Genomic DNA, 20,700 nt, shown 5'->3' with positions numbered 1-20,700 from the left:
TCCAAATGGAACTGTATGATATAAAAAGGCACATTTGTCGTGTAGTAAATAAAAAGGGCGACCTGGAGCCAATCCTGCAATTTACCCACAGGTGAAAGAGTTGACATGCTGAAAACCCAACCCCTGCAGGAGGGTCTGGTTGAGATTCTCCCCCCATGAATTTTTTTTAAATACTAACATAAAATACACATTCTGGTACTCTCTTGAGAAGAAAAATAAATAAATATATATTACTACACGACATATTTAAAAAAATGAATGCCATTTTAGTTTGTTGTTACTGTGTTCTGAAAGCTGAACCTGCTGCTCCTCACAGAGAGAAGAGGGAAGAGGCTGTGTGAATGACTTTACATTGTGGATAAGGGTGGATAGTCCCCATTGTTCTGTGTGTCAAAATGAAAGACGGTCCACACACCTATCAATCATCAAACCGTGGGGTCTTATTTCATTACGTGTTGATTTCTATCAACACGTAATGTTGTATCGATGTATATAGAGATGTACTACAGCAAAAGTATTCTCCGTGGGGACTTCCTGCAACAACACCACGTCGTGATCTTGATTCTGATTGGCCAGAAGACATTATCAAAGATGTTCTATTGAGAAGATGATCACTACCTGATAAAAGTTTTCAAAACCGTTTCTAGTCTTCGGTATTCTTGTTTTTGGCGTGAGAATAGTTTGGGCAGCGTGAGAGCGTGAGATTGAGAGTGAAAGTGTGTGTCACACGCCAGATGCGTGAGAGTTGGCAACCCTGTTGTGAGTGGAGATCTGTCTGTCTTCTGCGCGTGCGTGTGTGTGTGTGTGTGTGTGTGTGTGTGTGTGTGTGTGTGTGTGTGTGTGTGTGTGTGTGTGTGTGTGTGTGTGTGTGTGTGTGTGTGTGTGTGTGTGTGTGTGTGTGTGTGTGTGTGTGTGTGTGTGTGTGTGTGTGTGTGTGTGTGTCACACAGTCAGTGTGTCACACAGTGTGTGAGTCAGTCAGCTGATTGATGGGAAAATGCTGGGAAAATGGTTGGTTGAAGGATAACATTAAGTCTAATAATGATGTTCCGTGCATGTTCACATCATGTATACTTAATACCATTTTTCAAATATTTAATTTTTTAACATTTTGGACAAAATAGCCAATTGTACATCGAGATGCCCAGATGTCCCTAGTGCCCACCTATCCGATTTGAGCATGCTGATGTACAATGTGATGTAGTAGCCTAATGCAGGTGTAAGACCATTGTGTTTGTATTGTGTTATACAGTAGTAGGTATGCATAGTTTTCTATGCATTTTGAGGGTTTTGGGGGGTTTGACCCCCAAAAACATTTTCGAACCCTAGGGGCTGGCTCCCCCAAAAGAATTAAATAACATAACCCTAACCTAACCCTAAAACCGAAATAAAGTAACAAAGAAAAAGTAACTAAATCCGCCAGAAACCCGAAAATGCATGTGTCCCGTTTCTCCATTTCTGGAAGTTGGCAACCCTACTCTCGATAGACCTTTTAACTAGTTCAGAGAGAGTAAACAACATATTTGGGGAGATACACTAAACAGCTGGGATCACTGGAGATATCCCCAACATCTGGAGACACTGAATCACTTGCCTGACTCTTAGACTCTGTGACCGAGAGTTGATCGGTCATAAACTGAGATAACAGAGTCAGGGTTGGTCATAAAACGTTAACAGGCAGAAAAGTTAAATATATTAGGAGTAGCCTAAGGGAGAATTATTCTCTGACTGTTACAATTCTCAGTAACGCAGTTACTGAGAACACATTTTAACCCGAAATTAAATGGTGTTTTGTTTTTTAAGAATTTACCAACATCGCGAGACATTCCGACACCAGAGAAAATTGTGCGGGTAGATTAGTAAGCCTGGTGTTTACCCTTCAGGCTCATCAAGAGTCCGCCACTTCGCGTCGGGTTCCCTGATCAGCATGTCGGGTGTTCTTTTCCACATAATGACCACCTCGCTGAACATTATCCCGCTTATTACACAGCCATATACTAAACAAACTACAGAGCCCATTCCGTGTTCCTGTTATTGTTTACTTCCTCTCTGCCTTCTTCTGGTGATTTTTCTGACATCCAGCGCTCTGTCTTTTAACCTCTTTTCCTTTCTCTTTCTTGATCCTCATTAGCAACCTTCATTATAGTCCTTGACAGTGGTCAAGGCCGTGTAATAAAAGTTGTTAGTAGCCTTAAGGGCCTACACAGTTTTTATGCTATACCACAGGGATCCAAGGGCCAAAATTATTCCTAGAGACACTTTCGGGGCCAGCGATCTTTATATAGCCCTGAATTTTGAAGTTCTTGACCCGGAGGGGGGGGGGGGCACGCTCATGTACTGTCAAGTCGCCAGAGCCTCGTAGCGGGGGCTACTGCGGAGTGCAGAAAGCAGACTCTTCACGCTAACAAAGGATCACTTCTTCTTCAGGGCAGGGACTGTCCCGCAGCTGCTGCCTCTCTGTTGGACTCCGGTACTGCACATTACTCACGAGACGTTGAAAAAAAAAAAAATGAGTGGGGGGCGAACACACTAACCACTCCTCCAGCGCCACAGCGCATGCCGGATGAGAATGTCTGGCGTGCCAGATTTGGCCCGCGGGCCACCAGTTGATGGTCACTGCTATACCACATTGCCCTTTACTGGATGTATAATGAGCTACATTTAAAATACCTAGCCATTCTTTTGCGGTTATTTTTGTAAAGTAACTCAAAAAGTAATATAAAAATAGTGTCACTCATTACATTTCAGAGACAGTCATATTGTAATGTAACTTATTACTTAAAAAAGACAGTAATAAGTCATATGTACTCTATTACATGTTGGAAGTAACTTGCCCAACACTGTTCACCAATGGGTAATGTTTAGATGGATTTAGGAACCTCCCCTCGATTCCATTGGCTCTAACGATTAAAAAGAGATGTCAATCATCAAAATCGACTGAGGGGGGCCAGAGATATGGAAAATCCACCCAAATTACCCCAGAAGTGGGTTTTTTTGTGCTAAACCTCTCTAAAAAGGTCAAATGCCACTTGTTTTGCATCAATGTAGATACAGGGTACTTATTATATGTTATAGTTTGGATTCCTTAAGCTTTTAGTCTCCGATCCCATCATTCAAGGGTGGTTTTCACTATAAGTAATGTTTTTTTTTTTGGACAGACACGATAATTCAATTTTTTTTTACTATGTTCAATCTGAATTTACTTTAAAATAAAAAAATGATATATTAATTCTGACTTTTCTACATCCAACTCACAGGTTTATCATTGCTTTGAGATAAAATATGATTAATTTAACCCTTTTAGAAGTGATGTTATAGTAATTTGTTCTGGGAATGTCATTTTTGAGCCTGAGGCCTGAAAAACAGGCTCGGGGCTTAACTGGTTAATAGGCAAATGAGGCACACATGTTAACTTGTGGTGACAAAGTTAATCAAATATAAATCCTTAACTTGTGTTTTTTTTCTCCCACTAATTAAAAAGTAATCCATAGACAAACACATTTCTGGAGTTTAACAGCGTCCTTGTAAAAGACTGATACAATGGTGCCAGTTGAGCCCCATATGCTAAAATCTATTTTTGGATGTATTAACCTTGCTAATACCACAACTTTTCTTCTTTAAATTGTGTTTGTTTAGGGATTAAACAAAGGAGATACAGCTTATTAATTAATGCGACTTAAAAGGAGCTGGAGGGCATATTCAGTTACTTTAGAGAGTGCCAGGCTAGCTGTTTCCCGCCTTTACACTATAGGCTAAGCAAATCACCTCCCAGCTGCGGCTTTGTATTTAACTCAGAGACATGAGAGTGGTATACATTTTCTCATTTTACCCTCAGAAAGAAAGCAAATGAGTGTGCTTCCCAAGAAGTTGAACTATTCATTTTAGATTAAGTGGGTACTTTGAAAAGACAAAAGTTTCCGAAGTCAAGAAAGGCACATTGTATTAAAATAAAGCCTACAGTACTTTCAGGATTATAAAGGCTTGTCTCAGCTTGCAGGGTATACAGAGATTTACATAAAGACACTAAACTTAATTTGCAAAATAATTAAATTAAAGACTTGGAATCAGTTCTCTAACACTCCTCATTACCTTTTTGTTGTTTTCTTTTGTGTCCTAGCTGAGCTCCTGTTCCTGCTGTGGGGGGTGTACCTCTGCTACGCAGTCCGCACGGTACCATCGGCTTTCCACGAGCCACGCTACATGGCTGTGGCCATCTACAATGAGCTCCTCATATCAGCCATCTTCCATATTATCAGGTGGGTGAGAAATGTGGTTGTGGTAACATGCGCTAACCAAAGAGAGGAAAGGGAAAAGAAGATCTAGAGAAGTGGACAAATGGAAAAGGCCAAGACTGAACATTGTTTATAGTTTCCTTGATGAACATCTCTGTGACAATAATGAGGAAATATCCATGAACAATGGCAAGGGGCTTAAAGGACTTCACCCCTTCTTGCAGATGTTGTTTAATCATAATCATGGAGATATTCCAGCCTGTCCTCCTCGAAAAAATTACCAAATAGGTTTATTGTTCAGCAGCTTATTACGACCTATAGTCACGTTTAAAGTTTAGCGCCTCTAGTGGTCGTGTAAGAAACAACAATTTGCAGCAATTGCAAACGCTCCGGAAGTAGGTAGGTTTCCTGCTGTTACCTCAGTTGAAATAAAGCACAGCTATTGTGTATTTTTTTAATTTATAAAAATGTCAGTTAAAAGCTTGAAAAAATAAAGATATTTTTGCTATCTAATCATTTGACCTCTTTCTTTTACAATTTTGGAATCGAAACGGGGAATCGATAAGAACCGGAATCGATAATTAACCGCAAATTGTTGTTTCTTACACGACCACTAGAGGTTCTAAACTTTAGAACGTGGCTATAGGTCGTAATAAGCTGCTGAACAATCTCGACCTATTTGGTCGTATGAGTTGGAGGACTTGTTGAGATATTTGCATGTTAGAGCAGGCATTACAAGTGCTGAACATGTCAGATGGAAGGCAAAGAGTCCCCACCCCCCTTCATCAGGGAAATGAACAGTGTCAGCAGAACGACTTGGGAAAGCTAGTTAAAAGGAGTTGAATAAAAAATGTCATCCCCACGCAAACACAGCAAAGATCTACTGAGCCAAAGTGCAAAATAAGCACTCTGCCCTGTCACTGGTGGCAAGTAACGTTACAATTTTTTTATGTAATTCAATTAAATTACATTAATTATTTCCATGTTTGCTTGAAAATACGTTGGTTAAGCTAAATGCTACCCACACTTTGAGGAGATGTTGGGTCATACATTCTTTTTCTGGAATATGTTATCTTAGTGTTGATTTTGTCTGAAATGAACAATTGATCAAATACTCCAAGGGGATGAGCCTTTGACAACCTGGCATTGTTGTGGTTTTATTGGCAACATTTGTGCCAAAGTTAGCGACTGGACAAAAACATGACTCAAAGGGAATATTAATGTGGCTTTATTAAGTGGAACATTTCGGAAAAACTGAAAGACCCGGAAGTTAGCATCGCAAGGGCTCTCTTGAAAAAGCACAATGGGATTTTCCTATTGGATTTCGGGCGTGTTTGTGATACTTCAGATTTCGTTCAGCAGGATAACCTCCACATATTAAAATCACTTTTATGGATTTTGAAGCGTAAAGGCAATCGCCATTGAAGTTTGACTATAAACTATAGATCACAGTTGCATGGCTGCGCATCACCAGTGCTTAGCTAAAGGCGGACTCATGTTTCGATTGCTGACTTTTAGAATTCTAATTTAGACACTTGCTAGCCACGGGAAGTTTTACGACACATAGAAGCTATACAAGCATAAATAGTGGGGTATTTACTGACATATTTTTTTCATAGAACAAACCTTAAAACTCTCTAAAAGGTTGTGTTACTATAGACCTTATTTTAGGAATCTAAACAAAAACACGTCAAATAAATTGTTGCTGAGAAACAGGTAAAATGCACACTTTTATTTCAGGTTTTAGGACTTATGCCTGCAAAACTTTATTGCTACATGTTTGCTTAATGGGTAATCAGCCACTCTTAGCTAATGCGTAATCATTTGCATTCACTGATTTGAAACGCATGATAAAGAATAGGAACACAACTCAGATCTTCCTTATGTTTCCTGTCTCCTACTCCTCTGTCATATCTTACAGTATTTAAGTTAAACATTTACTACCTTTGATGCACTCATTTCATCCCACATTTGAAGACGAACTGTGTCCAATGTTTTAAAAACGTGATTTTCCAAACTTCAGGCAGCCTTTTTATGTTTGTGCTGCGTGAAATCAGTTTCGGAGGCTTCAAGGTTTATTGAGATATAATACAGCTTCTCAGTATAATACAATACAAATATGGCAATGTTGTGGAGTAGTAATACATTGACGATCTGTCTGTGAAACAGCCAGAACTGTTCAAATAATCGTGGTAATACACATTTGCTCCTGCAGGAGCCTGGGACAAAACAAATCCATTTGTCACACTTTCTCCGATAAAACTGTTGGTGATTGAATATTCTTTCATTTAGGCAGTGGCCTATTGTGCTCAGCTGAACAGAAAGGAAAATATCACATCATTTTAATCCGTTGAGGAACTGCAAAGTATTATGGGTACACCTTCATCTGTGGTGCGAAACCGTTATAAATCACGCTGTTCTCCCTTGCTGAGGAATAAAACAAAAGCCAGGAGATAAGGCTGGACTGTGTGTGTGTGTGTGTGTGTGTGTGTGTGTGTGTGTGTGTGTGTGTGTGTGTGTGTGTGTGTGTGTGTGTGTGTGTGTGTGTGTGTGTGTGTGTGTGTGTGTGTGTGTGTGTGTGTGTGTGTGTGTGTGTGTGTGTGTGTGTGTGTGTGTGTGTCTGGTGGGATAGGGTTGATGAAAAACACGCATTATGCTTCTATCTAATGTGAATAATGATCCTGAATAGTTTCTTTTTTGCGAATGTTGATAAAAGGACCATCAACCTCCAAGCCACCTTGGTCGATCTCAGACAAACAATGAACAAATAACTATCACGCACACACATGCACACCAGGGTTTCCGTTAGCCGGTAATTACCGGTTTTTAGCTGGTAAAATTTATAAAAAACCGGTAAATTCAAAACCTGACGGTCAAAATGTCTGGTAATAATTAGGGAGGCTCCGATCGATCGGCCGCCGGTCATTATCGGCCGATATTCACTCTTAATAGTTTGATCGGTGCTCTCTATAAAGGCCGATCAGGAGAGCTGGATCTGATCCATATGGACATAAACGCAAGTAACCGGACGCGAGAGAGAGATCAGATCAGCTGCTGAGTCTGACCGAGACACGCAGCTCTGCAGGATCACCTGAAGCCCCGCCCTCTGTTTAGCGAGCTGCATGAGAAACTGACGGGCTGTCAGGAGAGAGAGAGGGAGGGAGAGGATCCGTTTCTCCCGTGTTATTATTCAAAGTTGATGTAAACTTCTGAATAATGTACGTTATCTACTACAAGTAGTTTGTTTGAATGTAATAATTATGTTGTTTGTTGTTTGTGGAATCATTTATTGAAAAATGAATCTGAATTTTTCGATCTGTTACGATTATAAACTGAAGCAATATAAAAATGAGACCCGTGAACTGAGTTTTAAACTGAAGCATATCTGCTCATAGTCCGGTAATTACCTGCTAACGGAAACTCTGCTACACAACTATTATTATTATTATTGAAATATGACCGGTAAGTTTCAAATTAGTCCGGTAAAATAAATTCTGCCCGGACATTTGACCGGCGAGAAAAAATCCTAGCGGAAACCCTGATGCACACATGGGAATCTTTTCACATATTTTGGACAAAGTACACAATACTCACCTTGATTATGTCTTACAATGCATCAAGTTGTCCTTCATGGTGTCTGAATTTGATAGGTTGTGGAAAATTGGTGCCAAATGCAGCAACTTGTTGGAGCCCATTTAGGATTTCCCTGAAATAATTGTAGTGATTACCTGTGCTGGTGCTTGGGAATGGAACCTAAATAAGATTTGATACTGCTACAATAATGGGGATGATGGCATGAAGCTACAAGCTACCAAATGTGCTGCTGTGAGCTTTGACATGCACATGTCCGGCAATGGAAATGTATAGGAAAATAAAAGCAAAAAAAACTAAGAAACATCAATATATCATATATAATAAAGAGAAAATGTAAAAGTACTATAAAATATAAACATATCTGAGTGAACATAAAGAGCTGTGAAGTTTTAGAAGGGGTAGTTTTAGAAAGGTCCAAGCTATATAAAATGGTTCGCAGTATAACATATACAAAATATATGTGATGTAAAGATGTGTGTTATTGTAAAGCAAATAGACAGAAAGAAGGAAATTCATTATAGGGTGAAAGGGAAAGAAAAGCAAACAAATGATTCCATAATGATTAAAAAAAAGATGGTTTAAAGGAGACCCATTGTTTATCCTCCTACCAGAAGAGAAGAAGAATCAGCTATCAGACTGATAAGGGGTAAACAAACTACAAAGGCAGGACCATTCCTAGCTTTAAAATACCAGCAGTTAAATCAATTTAAAAGTCATCAGTCAGCCAGTGAAGGGCACCAAGTTGTGCAAAATCAAATCAGTCTAGTTTCTACAAAAGGTCTGCACTTGGGTGTAGGAAGTTTTTTACGATACCATTTGAGAAGATGTACAAACAAGTCTATGTTTTGGTGTTGTCCGTTGTGCTGGATGTGTTGGGGGGCATGTCTCATCTGCCTGGGGCCCCCAGAGTGTCTTGTACCGCCACTGCTCAAACCAGGATAACCCTGTGATAGCGCCGTGTCAATCACAATGAAGCTGCACCCTAAAGCATATGCTGCTTTATCGTCTGTGTTACTTTAAATAGGACCATTATCTACAAAACTAAGATAATACTTTCTTGAAAATGACCTAAATCTATCAATTGAGATCATTAACACATTAGTTAAATGTTCTCTGCCGGAATAAATCAAGTAAGAAATCTGACAATCTAGACTTTAGTTTTGCAACCAGTGGAGATGCTGGCTGTTTAAATATTGCAGGCTTTAGGAACATCCGCATTGGCTACATTTTTTAGACCAGAGGCCTGTACGACGAAGCCGGTTCAACATAACCTGGATATGTTTGAGTTAGCCGGTTGGCCTAATCCAAAACATACGCGCTCAAGCCAGCCGTGTCCTATCTAGTTAGGTGCGCGTTCACATGAACGGGGTGGTATTTGGAGCAAACATGGACAAGCGTACTGACAGCGCAGCGCGTCATACTTCCTGAATGAAAAATAAACTATAATATTAGACATATGAAGACGTTAAACTTTAAACATCCATGACTTAAACACTTCATCCAGGATAAAAGCCACATAGCTGCTGAGCTGCACCTGCAAGGTGAATACAGCTGGTAAAAGAAAAAGTGTTTGAATGCGTACATTAACAGGTTTATGATATCACTGCCCCGTCTAAGACACGATCTGACTTTAATTACATTTGACTCGAGTGTTTCGTCAATTTAATGTGTTGCTTAAAATAATACTTCTGCATACAGTATGTGACACTGTGAGTGTTGCACGGCCAGATACGGCTCAGCTGACTCAGATAAGGAAATATATGATACATTATGATGTGATATGATGTGATATGATATGAATGATAATGGGACACATCGACGTCTGCACTCACAGTGCCGCGGACTGTAGGCAACGTAATGTTACTTTGATCCGGATACTTATGTTGTGGCAGATATTTAATTAAGCTTTCTTAACATAATAGTATAATAGTTATAATAGTCAGATTGCTCTGAAGATGGGAGGTGATGTTCTATTCATTTTCACGTTCACACAGTCGGTGATTTTGGCCGGCCGTCTTTCCTGCAACGGCAGTTTAAACTGCCGTTGCAGGAACTATTTCCTCCGCACACTGAGCTCTGATTGGTCAGCAGGCGTGGTGCTTTCGCTGAGTTGATCTCTTATCCTGGAACCTATCCTGCTTCGGAGCACAGACTAGGTTCCAGGATAAGTCACCATGGAGATCTAGCCCGCTAAAAAGTGAACCAGCTTCGTAGTACTGGAAATCCCAGAAGTTATCTTGCTAAACGAAAATCCTGCTTCGTAGTATACCCCCCTGCTCCGGAGCAGGTTAGCCGCACAGCATAAGTTACCATGGAGATATAGCAAGCTAAAAAGAGAACCAGCGTCGTATGACCGGAAACCCCGAGTTTCTCCTGAAGTTAGCCCGCTAAACGAAAATCCGGCTTCGTCGTACAGGCCTCAGGAGGTTGCAGCTTGTTCGTTTACATTTCAAAATATAATGTATAAACTGTCAACATCTCAACCAAGAGGCTAAATGCTGGATGGTCAAACTAACTTGTAACTATTTAATGAAATAAAGCTTTAAAGGTTTCTTCAGGTGATTCGGTGTGCAAACGTGTGTGAATGTCTCACATTAAGCCTGTGATGGTTTTGCTTGTGGAAGTCTTTACCAAGTCAGACAGTTTGGTTGCCAGGCGAGAGCATAAAGCTCTAAGGCTGATTTAAAGGTCTGTGTTTCTGTCAGAGCTTACAAAACAGACAAACCAACTGCTCAACATTTTTTTGTTTTTTCTGCAGGTTCACTCTGGTGCCCGGGCTTCACCCTGACTGGATGCTCATGTTGATTTTCGCTCACACTCATCTTACTGTGACTGTGACTCTGGGCTTGCTGCTCGTGCCGAAGGTAACACTCCGTCAACCGTGTCAGTTATTAGGCAACAATGTCAGTCAGTGGTTGGAACTGAGTAAGCAATACAAGTTTGATGTACATGTACTTTACTTAAAGGTCCCCTATCATGTAAAATGCACTTTTGATGTTTTCTATACATAAATATGTGTTCCCGGTGTGTAAGGGAACTCACAAAGTGTCAGAAAACAAAACCCTCTCTCTTTTCCTCCGTACCCAAATCTCTAAAAACGGGGGTACAACAGAGCTGATCCAGATTTGCGTCCGATATGACGAAATATCGGAAATGTGGGCTGGCTTTACACCCACGGCCCTATCAGAAATGTCGCTATCAGAAACAATGAGCTATGTGTTTTGGAAGTAATATGGTCTTTGTTTACATTAGCAAGCATCGCTAACACTCAGAGCTAACCCATAATATATGCCTACAAATAGCATAATAGGAGACCTTTAGGCGTATATTGTACTTTTTACTTCCCAACATTAATCCGACAGATATAACTAAATAGTGCTGCATGCATGAAGTCTAACTTTTCATTCTTAAAAGAGCATTATTTGAAAAATTGTAATGGAGGTTGGTGACTGGTGTACAGAGGGTTTTCCTCTACGGCCGTAATAGCTTGTGTATACAACAGTCCATTAATCATCTCAAGTTCATTTGATATTAGCCATCTAGAAACACATACAGATGCACAGAGGCACATTTGGTACCATTACCTTAAACTCATTCCAACTGCGTTAGTGGTTACTGAGATTTAGCTGAGCACCCTCGCGGGTGTCTTTATGTTCAATCTCTCAAGTCTGATGGAAAACATTTAATTCTCCTGCTGTGTAAGGAATGCCACACACCATCAGCGCTCTCTGTTCCTTCATTCTTTCTAAATTAGGCACTTTAGAAGTGCAAGTCAGTTGAGTACGCTGGGATAATTAAGCACAATGGGAGGATGTTAATCTCACAGCGTCTGTTCCTGAATCTGGGCTAACTATTTGGTACTCTGTATAGACAGATTTGTTGTTTAATCCAGATGAAACAGTTGGCAATGAATAGAGAAAAGATTTTCCTCTCTTCTAAATGTTTGTAAAAAATGCAACCTCACCACTTGGAACCCAAGTAATGATGATATTAGTGCCTGCAAAAACTGAGCTGAATACATTTAAATATTTTAATACTCAATTTCGCAAGTGTGTTGGATTAAATACAAAAACGCAAGAACATTTTTAAATCAACATAATTATCTCAGCTTTTATTAAAAATGAGTTCAGATCTTAAGAAGAAACATCTCCAACAGTAAACAAGATGGAGGTCAACTTTTGTTAAAGGAGGCCTATTATTTTAATCTTCAGGCTCTTACTAGTATTTTTGGTTTCAACAAGAACGTTTCCAGATGCTATAATTTCCAAAAGAACAGATTATTTTTTCTTACACTGCCTGTCGGATACTACCCACATGTTTGTGTTCTATATTCTGCAGTTCATAATAATAATAATAATTTAAATTTATATGGCGCCTTTCACGAAACCCAAGGACGCTTTACAATGGGAAGTAACAAACAAAAAGTAATAATAATCATACAGATACATAGGCTGAAGAAAACCAAACAGGAACAGGTTGCTGGGTACTGTATATTAGTTGAGGCCAAAGGCCTGAGTGAACAGATGGTGTTTGAGGTGTTTTTTGAAGGTGTCCAGACAGTCTGCATTCCTGATTGCAGAGGGGAGAGAATTCCAAAGGGTGGGGGCTGCGACACTGAAGGCTCTGTGGCCAAATGTTTTCAGCTTGGAGCGCTGGATGGAGAGCAGCCCTTTGTCGGAGGACCGCAGGTGACGAGAGGGGGTGTAGGGCTGAAGGTGGTCAGAGATGGACAGTAATCGAAATAAAACGTTTTTTTTTTTTTTTTTTTTTAAATAGGTTTTTCAGTTGAATTATACTTAAAGTTCAGGGTAATCAACTGTTAAAAACATACTTTTCTAATTATTTTCTTCAATAAATTGATGTTTTTCAAAGTAAATGGTTAATCGTTTTTAATAATCGTGATATCAATTATTGACCCAAATAATCGAGATTATGATTTTTGCCATAATCGAGCAGCCCTACTTTGAGCCCAACATGAATGTATGGATACAGCTCTCAACACTCAGATGAAAGGGAGCTGTATACTTTTCAATAATCCAAACATCTTTAGAATATGATCACAACAAATCATTTAAACTTGTTTATTCTTATCTTATGTTACCTAGTTAGCATTCTTTCTTTTTATTTATGCATATTTGAATAATCCCTCCCCTTTTAAACGTTGTACTGTCCTATAGTACACATTGGAATGATTTCTTACTTTATTTTTTACAACTTTATTAAATAGATAAAGGTGTGCTCTCTCTCTTGCTCTCTCTCTCTCTCGCTCCACATTGCTTTTCTTCCCGACTGCAACGCTGTTGTGTGTGTCTGAGATTTTTACCAGTGGCGAGCCTGTCTCTGAGGGCCTAAGATATTCTACAAAATAATATTTAAAAACATTAAAACAAATTATATTTTTCTTTATATATTTTTTTTTAAATATGTTTTTAGTAATATTTGTCATTAGTTTTACCAAAAATAACTTGATTAAAAAAATTAAAACAAATTATTTTTTTATTTTTTTCCCCGCGACCCACCTATCACATATCTGCGCCCCACCAGTGGGGCGCGCCCCACACTTTGAGAAACGCTGGGCTAGGGAGTGGAGAGATTTGTAAGTTAGCAGGAGGAGTTTGTACTGGATGCGTGACTTGACCGGGAGCCAGTGAAGGTGGATGAGGGTAGGGGTGATGTGTTGCCAGGGCTTAGTGCGGGTGAGGAGCCTGGCTGCAGAGTTCTGGACGTGCTGGAGCCTGTCCAGGGCTTTGCTGGTGACCCCGAACAGAACTCCATTGCAGTAGTCCAGACGAGAGGAGATTAAGGTATGAATTAATATTTCTGCAACGGGGTCGGGGAGAGAGGGCCGGAGTCTGGAGATGTTTTGTAGGTGAACAAATGCAGTTTTGACAGTTGACCTGGTGTGGGAGTTGAAGGTGAGGCTAGAGTCCAGAGTGATGCCCAGGCTGCAAACCTCAGGGGAAGGGTGGCTGGAGCCGCCATCGATGGTGAGGAGCAGATCTCCAACCTTCCGGAGAAGTGTTTTTGGGGCCACAACCATGAGCTCGGTTTTGTTATTGTTGAGTTTAAGTAGATTTGTTGACATCCAGGCTTGGATGTCGCAGAGGCAGTTGACAAGTGACAGTGGGGGTAGCTGGGATGATGGATTGGTACTGATGTAGAGTTGGGTGTCGTCGGCATAGGAGTGGAAGTTGAGACCATGTTGGCGGATGATTTCACCGAGGGGGAGCATGTAGATGTTAAATAGAAGGGGGCCGAGCACAGAACCTTGCGGCACACCTTGGTTGACAGGGGCTGGGGGAGAGGTGGATTTTCCGATGGTCACAAACTGTTGCCTGTTGGAGAGGTAGGAATGGAACCAGGAGAGGGCTGTACCAGAGAGGCCAAAGTAGACGGATAGGCGGTTGAGTAGGATAGTGTGGGAGACTGTGTCGAATGCGGCGGAGATGTCCAGGAGGATAAGGATGCTGACGAGGCCTGAATCGGCGACTATGAGGAGGTCATTGGTTATTTTAATAAGGGCCGTCTCATGTTCTCTTTAAGTTTAACTAAATCCATGTGGGCAGGAAAGTAACTTTTATTATGTAACATCCATATCAATAAATATTTTGCTACAGGAAAACCTTGGTCAACTCAGCCCTCCACCATTGACCCCTTTAGCCAACATTTAGATATTGTTATACTCTATATCTTATTAGTGGTTTCCTATAGGGCAGAGTAATATAATTTGAGAAACCTTATTTCCAATTTAACACCTTTCCAGCAGCCTCACTGTTGTCATTATTCAACCCTGCTCTCCATCTGTCTTAGTTTCTGTCCAAAGGGACTCAGGCCAGGGATGATATTGCCACCGAGGCTTACGAGGAGGAGCTGGACATGGGAAGGTCTGGCTCTTACCTCAACAACAGCATCACCTCGGCCTGGAGTGAGCACAGCTTGGACCCGGAGGATATACGGGTAAAGTACCATTTGTTGTTCATACCTGGAAATTGAATATGAAAATATAAATCCAACTGTAGAAATGAAATTATTCCAAAGATGTCCAATATTTACAGGCCCTTCCCATTTTCAGGATGAGCTGAAAAAGCTTTATGCGCAGCTGGAAGTCTACAAATGTAAGAAGATGCTCGCCAACAACCCTCACCTCCAGAAGAAGCGCAACTCCAAGAAAGGTCTGGGTCGCACCCTGATGAAGCGGATAACAGAGATCCCTGAGACCATGCACATACATCGGCAGTGCAGTCGCGAGGATGGCAGTGAACACGGCAGCAACCGTAGCACTTTGAGAAGAAACCCACTCGAACCAAGTCACCACGGTAAGACACATTTTATCCGTACCATGAAACTGAAGCAGCAAAAATGAAATTCAGCCATTATTGGTGGTTTCATTTCCACATGTGGTTACTTACTGTCAAAATGTTTTCTTGTGAACACCAGTATGTTCAAAATACCAGTGTTTAGGGTTAGGGTTTGTAAGCGGGCTAAACCTTGCTACTGGACTGAGCTACTAAGTAGAGCTGAGGCATATGGGAATGGTTTTGCAGGCATTTGTCCAGAAACCAGTAAAGTTAAATTGTGTGTGCTTCATTTTTGTGAATATTTCCAAAGTGTAGAACAGACACTGAATAACATTGAACTTTTAATGTTTTTAATTTAAAGGTCCCATGACATGGCCATTTATAGTGATCATAATTTCATTGTTGAGGTCTACTAGAATAGATTTACATTGTGCAATTTTCCAAAACTCACATTGGTTTCTCATACAGCATCTCTGTATAGTATGTGTATTCACTCTCTGTCCTAAACGGCTTGTTGGAGCTCCTGCCCACCCCTCCCTGTGAGCACAGTGTGATCTGATTGGTCAGCTCGCCCACTGGCTCGCTGCTGCGAGGAGCTGACCGTGTGAGCTGGCTTACTGGTGTGGTTTCCTGCTTGCTGCGAGACAGCGAGACATCGCAAATGGACGCGGGAAAGGGGGGGTGCTGAGGGGGCTGCAGCAGGCCCATCTGCGCGGCTCCGTTTACATGCATAAAAACCTTCATAACTGTGAAGCTGACAATTGAGCGGCCAGACCAAGCAAGGAGGCAGAGGCAGAACGTTCAAAATACAACCCGGTGTGGGCATTTATTAAGTCAGGAACACTTGACACACAGCCTCAATCCTGCTGTTTCTCCCTGACCACAGCCTGCCGCCACAAGGATCTCACGCACACTCTCCCCCAAACAGCAAAACCCCAGAGCCTAAATACCTACATACTAATCAGCACAACAAGACACAGGTGAGGGGGGAGCAAATAGACACAGGTGTGGGGGGGAGGAGACAACACAGGGCACCAGGTGAACATAATCAGGAGTAACAGAAAGAACGGGAGGGGGAACACTTTTCAAAATAAAAACACATGTGCAATATACAAGGCCTGAAGCCGTCAGTCCATAGTGACAAAGTTATCTTCGTCACAATAACACACAAGGGGACGGGTATTAACCGGAAAAGCATGACATGGGGCCTTTAAATACACATTTTTTGCAATTCTTTTTTTAATGGTTCAAAACACAGATACTATCAATGGTCTAAGACGCTCTTTATTTTTTTCTTCTGTGTTTAGCCAGGGTACTTTCTCTTACTAGATATTTTTGTTTAATCTATGAACAAAAACACGAGAGAAAACCTTTAAGGTCAGACATAGAACAAGGTCACCAGAATATATTTTCCTCATTTGTTTCTAAGGGCTTTTCTTCATACATGATCACTACATCTGCGCACCTTGATGCCATTTCATTGTTAACCTCCCCTCAGGCAAATCTCGGGATGATTCCCTGAAGAACAAAGTCATTGGCTTGAAGAAGTCGCACAGCTATGACCATGTTTGTGACCAGGATGAAGAAACCGTAAGCCAAACTGGCTCGATAGCAGGAGACAAAATGACTCCTGTGGGAGGTGGTGGGGAAGGATCTCTACTGGGTTCCCTGATTGGCCGGAAACATACTAAAAAGCAGCTGGAACCGTCCATGACCCCACCAAGACTGGAACCAGCCGAGTCCACAGAGTCCGTTCCACTGTGCTGGAAATCAGCCAGCGTCCACAACTTGACCCACGAGAGGAAACCGCTCCACCTTCGGACCTCCATCATGCAGAAGTCTCTGAGTGTGATTGCCAGTGCCAAGGAAAAGATGCCGGGGCTGACCAACAAGACGCAAAGCGTGGAGGATGCCAGTAAGAAAGGTCTGAAGGGGCAGGAGGACAGGATGTTGTCTGAGGTGGATGAGACCCCTGAGCATTACTCCAAGATGATCATCAGCCAGTCAGTGGAGTACTCCAAGTCCCCCCTGAAGATGGGCATCATGAAACAACAGGTACTCTTTATTTATGAATCTTCAAAAAATATTATTTGAACAAAGAGGTTTTAATCAAGCAATTGGGTGTTGGGTTAAGTTTTTGAATAGCTTGAACTTTTGGAAATGTTACAATATTTTCATTAAAACAGCAGTTGTTGAATATTTTCTTTTTTTCTTTTAACAGGTGAGTGGCAGCCAGCCGTCGATTTGCTCCGAGACCGGTCGGAACCTCTACGACGTGTCTGAGGTGTGTCCCTGGGATTCCGAAGACGCTCAGACTCCCACTGAAGCTAAGACCCAGAAACACGTTTCCATTGCTCCCGAGACCACCGCAGGCCGGAGAGGCAGCAGCAGCAGCTCTGGGATCACCAAAGGTAGCCGGTCCAATCAGAGGCAGAAAGCAGGGTATTCCCCTTCCAACAGAAGACGCTCCAAAGATAAAGGAGGAGAAAGGGAGGAAGGCAAGGAAACGCGGAAAACACGACCACCAAGATCACCTCTCCCTCTGAAGCCCGACGTCTGTCCCTGGGAGTTCAATGAGCAGCCCATAATGGGAGGAGATTCAGATTCCCTCTCCCCAGACAGGATCTCACGCAAGAAAAGCGTCACACCCACTGATGGGAAACCCAAGGGGCTCCACTCAGACCACTCCAAGTCCACAGGAAGCCTTTTGCAGCCTCCAACCCTGATGGTAGAGATCTGCCCGTGGGACTACAACAGCCCACCTTCACCTAAGCAGGAGAAGTCCTGCAACAGCCCCAGCACACACAAGAAGAAGCGGAAAGGCTCCTGCTCATCCAACCACAAAGCCGAGAAGGAAAAGGCAAGAGAGAAAAGCAGAGAACGGCGGAGCTCCTCCAGCAAACCGGCGTCGGAGAGAAGACGCGTTAGCCAGTCATCGGAGTGCGGAGGGCCGGTTTCTGAGCGGCGGAGGAGTTCTACAAGGGACCCAGAGATGATGGAGATCAGGAGGGGGGAGGGTTTCTCACGGGAGATCGAGCCCTCACTCAGCAGCTTTGCTCAGACTAGAAAATCACCAGAGAAGAAGAGAGAAAGCTCTTTGAGTAGTAGTACCAAACCCGCGGTCATCGGCGGGGCCAAGGTGGTGGATGTTTGCCCATGGGACTTTCAGGAGCCAGATCCTGAGGGGATGGTGTGATGACTGGGGAAATGATTGTATTTTTTTTGTATTCACAGACTGACAGCACAGAGGAAAAAGCAACAGAATGATATCAATTGAAAATTCGATAAGTTAACCTAAGCGAAAAAAGAATCCAAACTACTTGCTAAATGCATTACATCTCGTTGTTTCATTGCAACCTTGAAGTCACTTTTTTTTGTCCGCACTTTTGCTTGCAAACTTACATTGTGTACGTTTTATCACATCAAGGTAATTTAAACTTGAATCATACTTGTACATACCAGCAGGTCAGACAATCATTTGTCACCAAAACTTTACATAATCGGCTTATCGAATATTGAAGTTCATCTGTTACGCGGATGATATTCTACGCTACGCACTATGTCAGTGGGGACTCACTGCCTCAGATGCTAATGAAGAAACAAGCAGGCGACAGGGGAAAAAAGACCTACGGATAAAATGGGATATGTGAAGCAGGACCAAAGCTCCAGACACAGCTGCGATGCCTTAGCTATAGGCCAAATGCATAATTCATGGAACGAAAATTATCAGTTTGATTAGTGAAACATGGGAATAACAAAGGATTGTAGTTCAGCTTCATTTCTAAATGAGGAAAACTGTATATTTCAGTTGCTCAATATACAGTATTGTTGTTCCCTAACAACCATTGCATGCGGCAAACCGTAAAGCATCCAATAACTGTACAAAATAAAAATGTAGTGGAGAACTTGTACTGAACTATGACTGGAGAACTTTTGATGTTGTTGCTTATGGTATTTTCCTCCTATATACCTGATGCTTTCAAAATGATGTGCATTGCCATCAATAATGTACATACATACTGCAAATGGCTTGCAGTTACAGTTGCGCAGTGATGAAATATCCATGAGCCTCTCCCTTATGTTGATAGTTATTTACCGTTTATTTGATATCCATGCCCTGGATGCCACTTTTAAAGAAAGCGGTAGTATTTCCACATGTATAAAATAATGTGATGGAGTTTTTAAAGGACAAAACCAAACCACGACAAGGGTGGATAATGTGAATAATGCATTATTACTGTCACTTAGTCGCCAATTTTAACATCTGCCTGAATGCACCTTCTTTCCAATCTTTGCACATGTTCAATTGCTTAAACCACGACTATGCATGACCAAAGCTATTTTTTGCCACTTTCTTGCCAACGGGAGATGAGTAATTTACTATTTTAACATCATCTCCGACAACAGTTCGCCTTTCTGTCCCGTGATCATCCACCCACCAGCGACAAATAATGAAACGCAGTCACACACACAACGCAGTCTTCTTCTGAAGCTGTCTGTGCATGACAGTGAATATACAGCAGTATTGTTACACTCAAATTCACCACAAGGCATAAAAAAACATTGTTATGTAATACTTAAAGAGGACTATGGAGCACATTGGATTTACAAATATAGATGTCAGATGTTGTCATGTATTTATCAAGAACAGTTTGTAAAATAACCATTTGTTTTGCTCATAAAGTAAAATTAAAAGGCTTGATGAATAATAAACATGAGCCTGCACTCACATGGGTTTTTTTCTATCAGATGGTTTTAGGCTGTATGAAATGGAATGTTGTAACTTGTCCACTAAATGTATTTTATGCTAGTTATACTATATGATGTGACTCCAAAAAAAGTTACAAAATGGTGTATCATCGACACAGGAGTACTTATATTTTACATTCTTATTGTGTTGCATGTACATACAGTAAATACCCTGTTCTCAATTATGGATTAAATCTTTCTATAAAATTGCTTTGGTCTGTTCAGTATTGTGTTTTTTTCAGTTCACTTGGCATGTACTTTGCTCTCTATGCAACATTGCCATCATGTGGATAATGAAAATATCGAGTTGCTAGTTTTCTTAAAAGTTACAGACTTGAAGTGATGAATCAAACTCTTTACATTCAGAATAGAAAAAGGCGCACACAGTCCTCCTCTAAAGGACTTTCAGAGTGTCTTCTCTTATATATCATAATTTATATAACGCTGACCTGATGACAAGGCTAATTCAATCATGGACCGTAGGACAAAGGCCTTCTACTCTCAGTGAATCACACAGGCATTAACAAAATCAATACACTGATTATTAAATGAAGTATTTTTACTACTTTATACTGCTATCTGCCCATCCTGACTTCCTAATTCTCTATGCGCTCTTGCTTGGACTACACCAATCTACAAATGTAGCCCTAATGTTGACCTTAACCACACGTTACGTTTTATGATCCCAACTTGGGCCGTGAAGTGGGAAACAAAGTGGTCCAGGGGTAATGCCCCTTGCCCACTGTGACGACCCCTCCAAACCGCGTGGGGTGCCGTCTGGTTGTGTGTGTGATTGCAGGTTCCAGCTGCAGCTGTTTGATGAGGCGC

General features: G+C 41.4%; 1 protein-coding gene across 1 annotated transcript in view; it reads left to right on the top strand.

The window, feature by feature from the left end:
* The window catches only part of gpr158b (G protein-coupled receptor 158b), a 128,015-nt gene extending 107,959 nt beyond the window's left edge, over window positions 1–20,056 (top strand). Inside the window, exons 8-13 of the mRNA XM_034103614.2 lie at window positions 4,117–4,255; window positions 10,584–10,689; window positions 14,636–14,782; window positions 14,898–15,141; window positions 16,622–17,178; window positions 17,345–20,056. Coding sequence (XP_033959505.1) covers window positions 4,117–4,255; window positions 10,584–10,689; window positions 14,636–14,782; window positions 14,898–15,141; window positions 16,622–17,178; window positions 17,345–18,319 — 2,168 coding nt within the window. The 3' untranslated portion in view covers window positions 18,320–20,056. The remainder of the gene's footprint in view (window positions 1–4,116; window positions 4,256–10,583; window positions 10,690–14,635; window positions 14,783–14,897; window positions 15,142–16,621; window positions 17,179–17,344) is intronic.
* The last annotated feature ends 644 nt before the right edge of the window (window positions 20,057–20,700 follow it).

The sequence above is a fragment of the Pseudochaenichthys georgianus genome, chromosome 17 (assembly GCF_902827115.2).
Source record: "Pseudochaenichthys georgianus chromosome 17, fPseGeo1.2, whole genome shotgun sequence".
In the NCBI taxonomy this organism is placed as follows: domain Eukaryota; kingdom Metazoa; phylum Chordata; class Actinopteri; order Perciformes; family Channichthyidae; genus Pseudochaenichthys; species Pseudochaenichthys georgianus.
The sequence above is the reverse complement of the archived record's forward strand: the minus strand, read 5'-3'. Positions and strand labels throughout refer to the sequence as shown.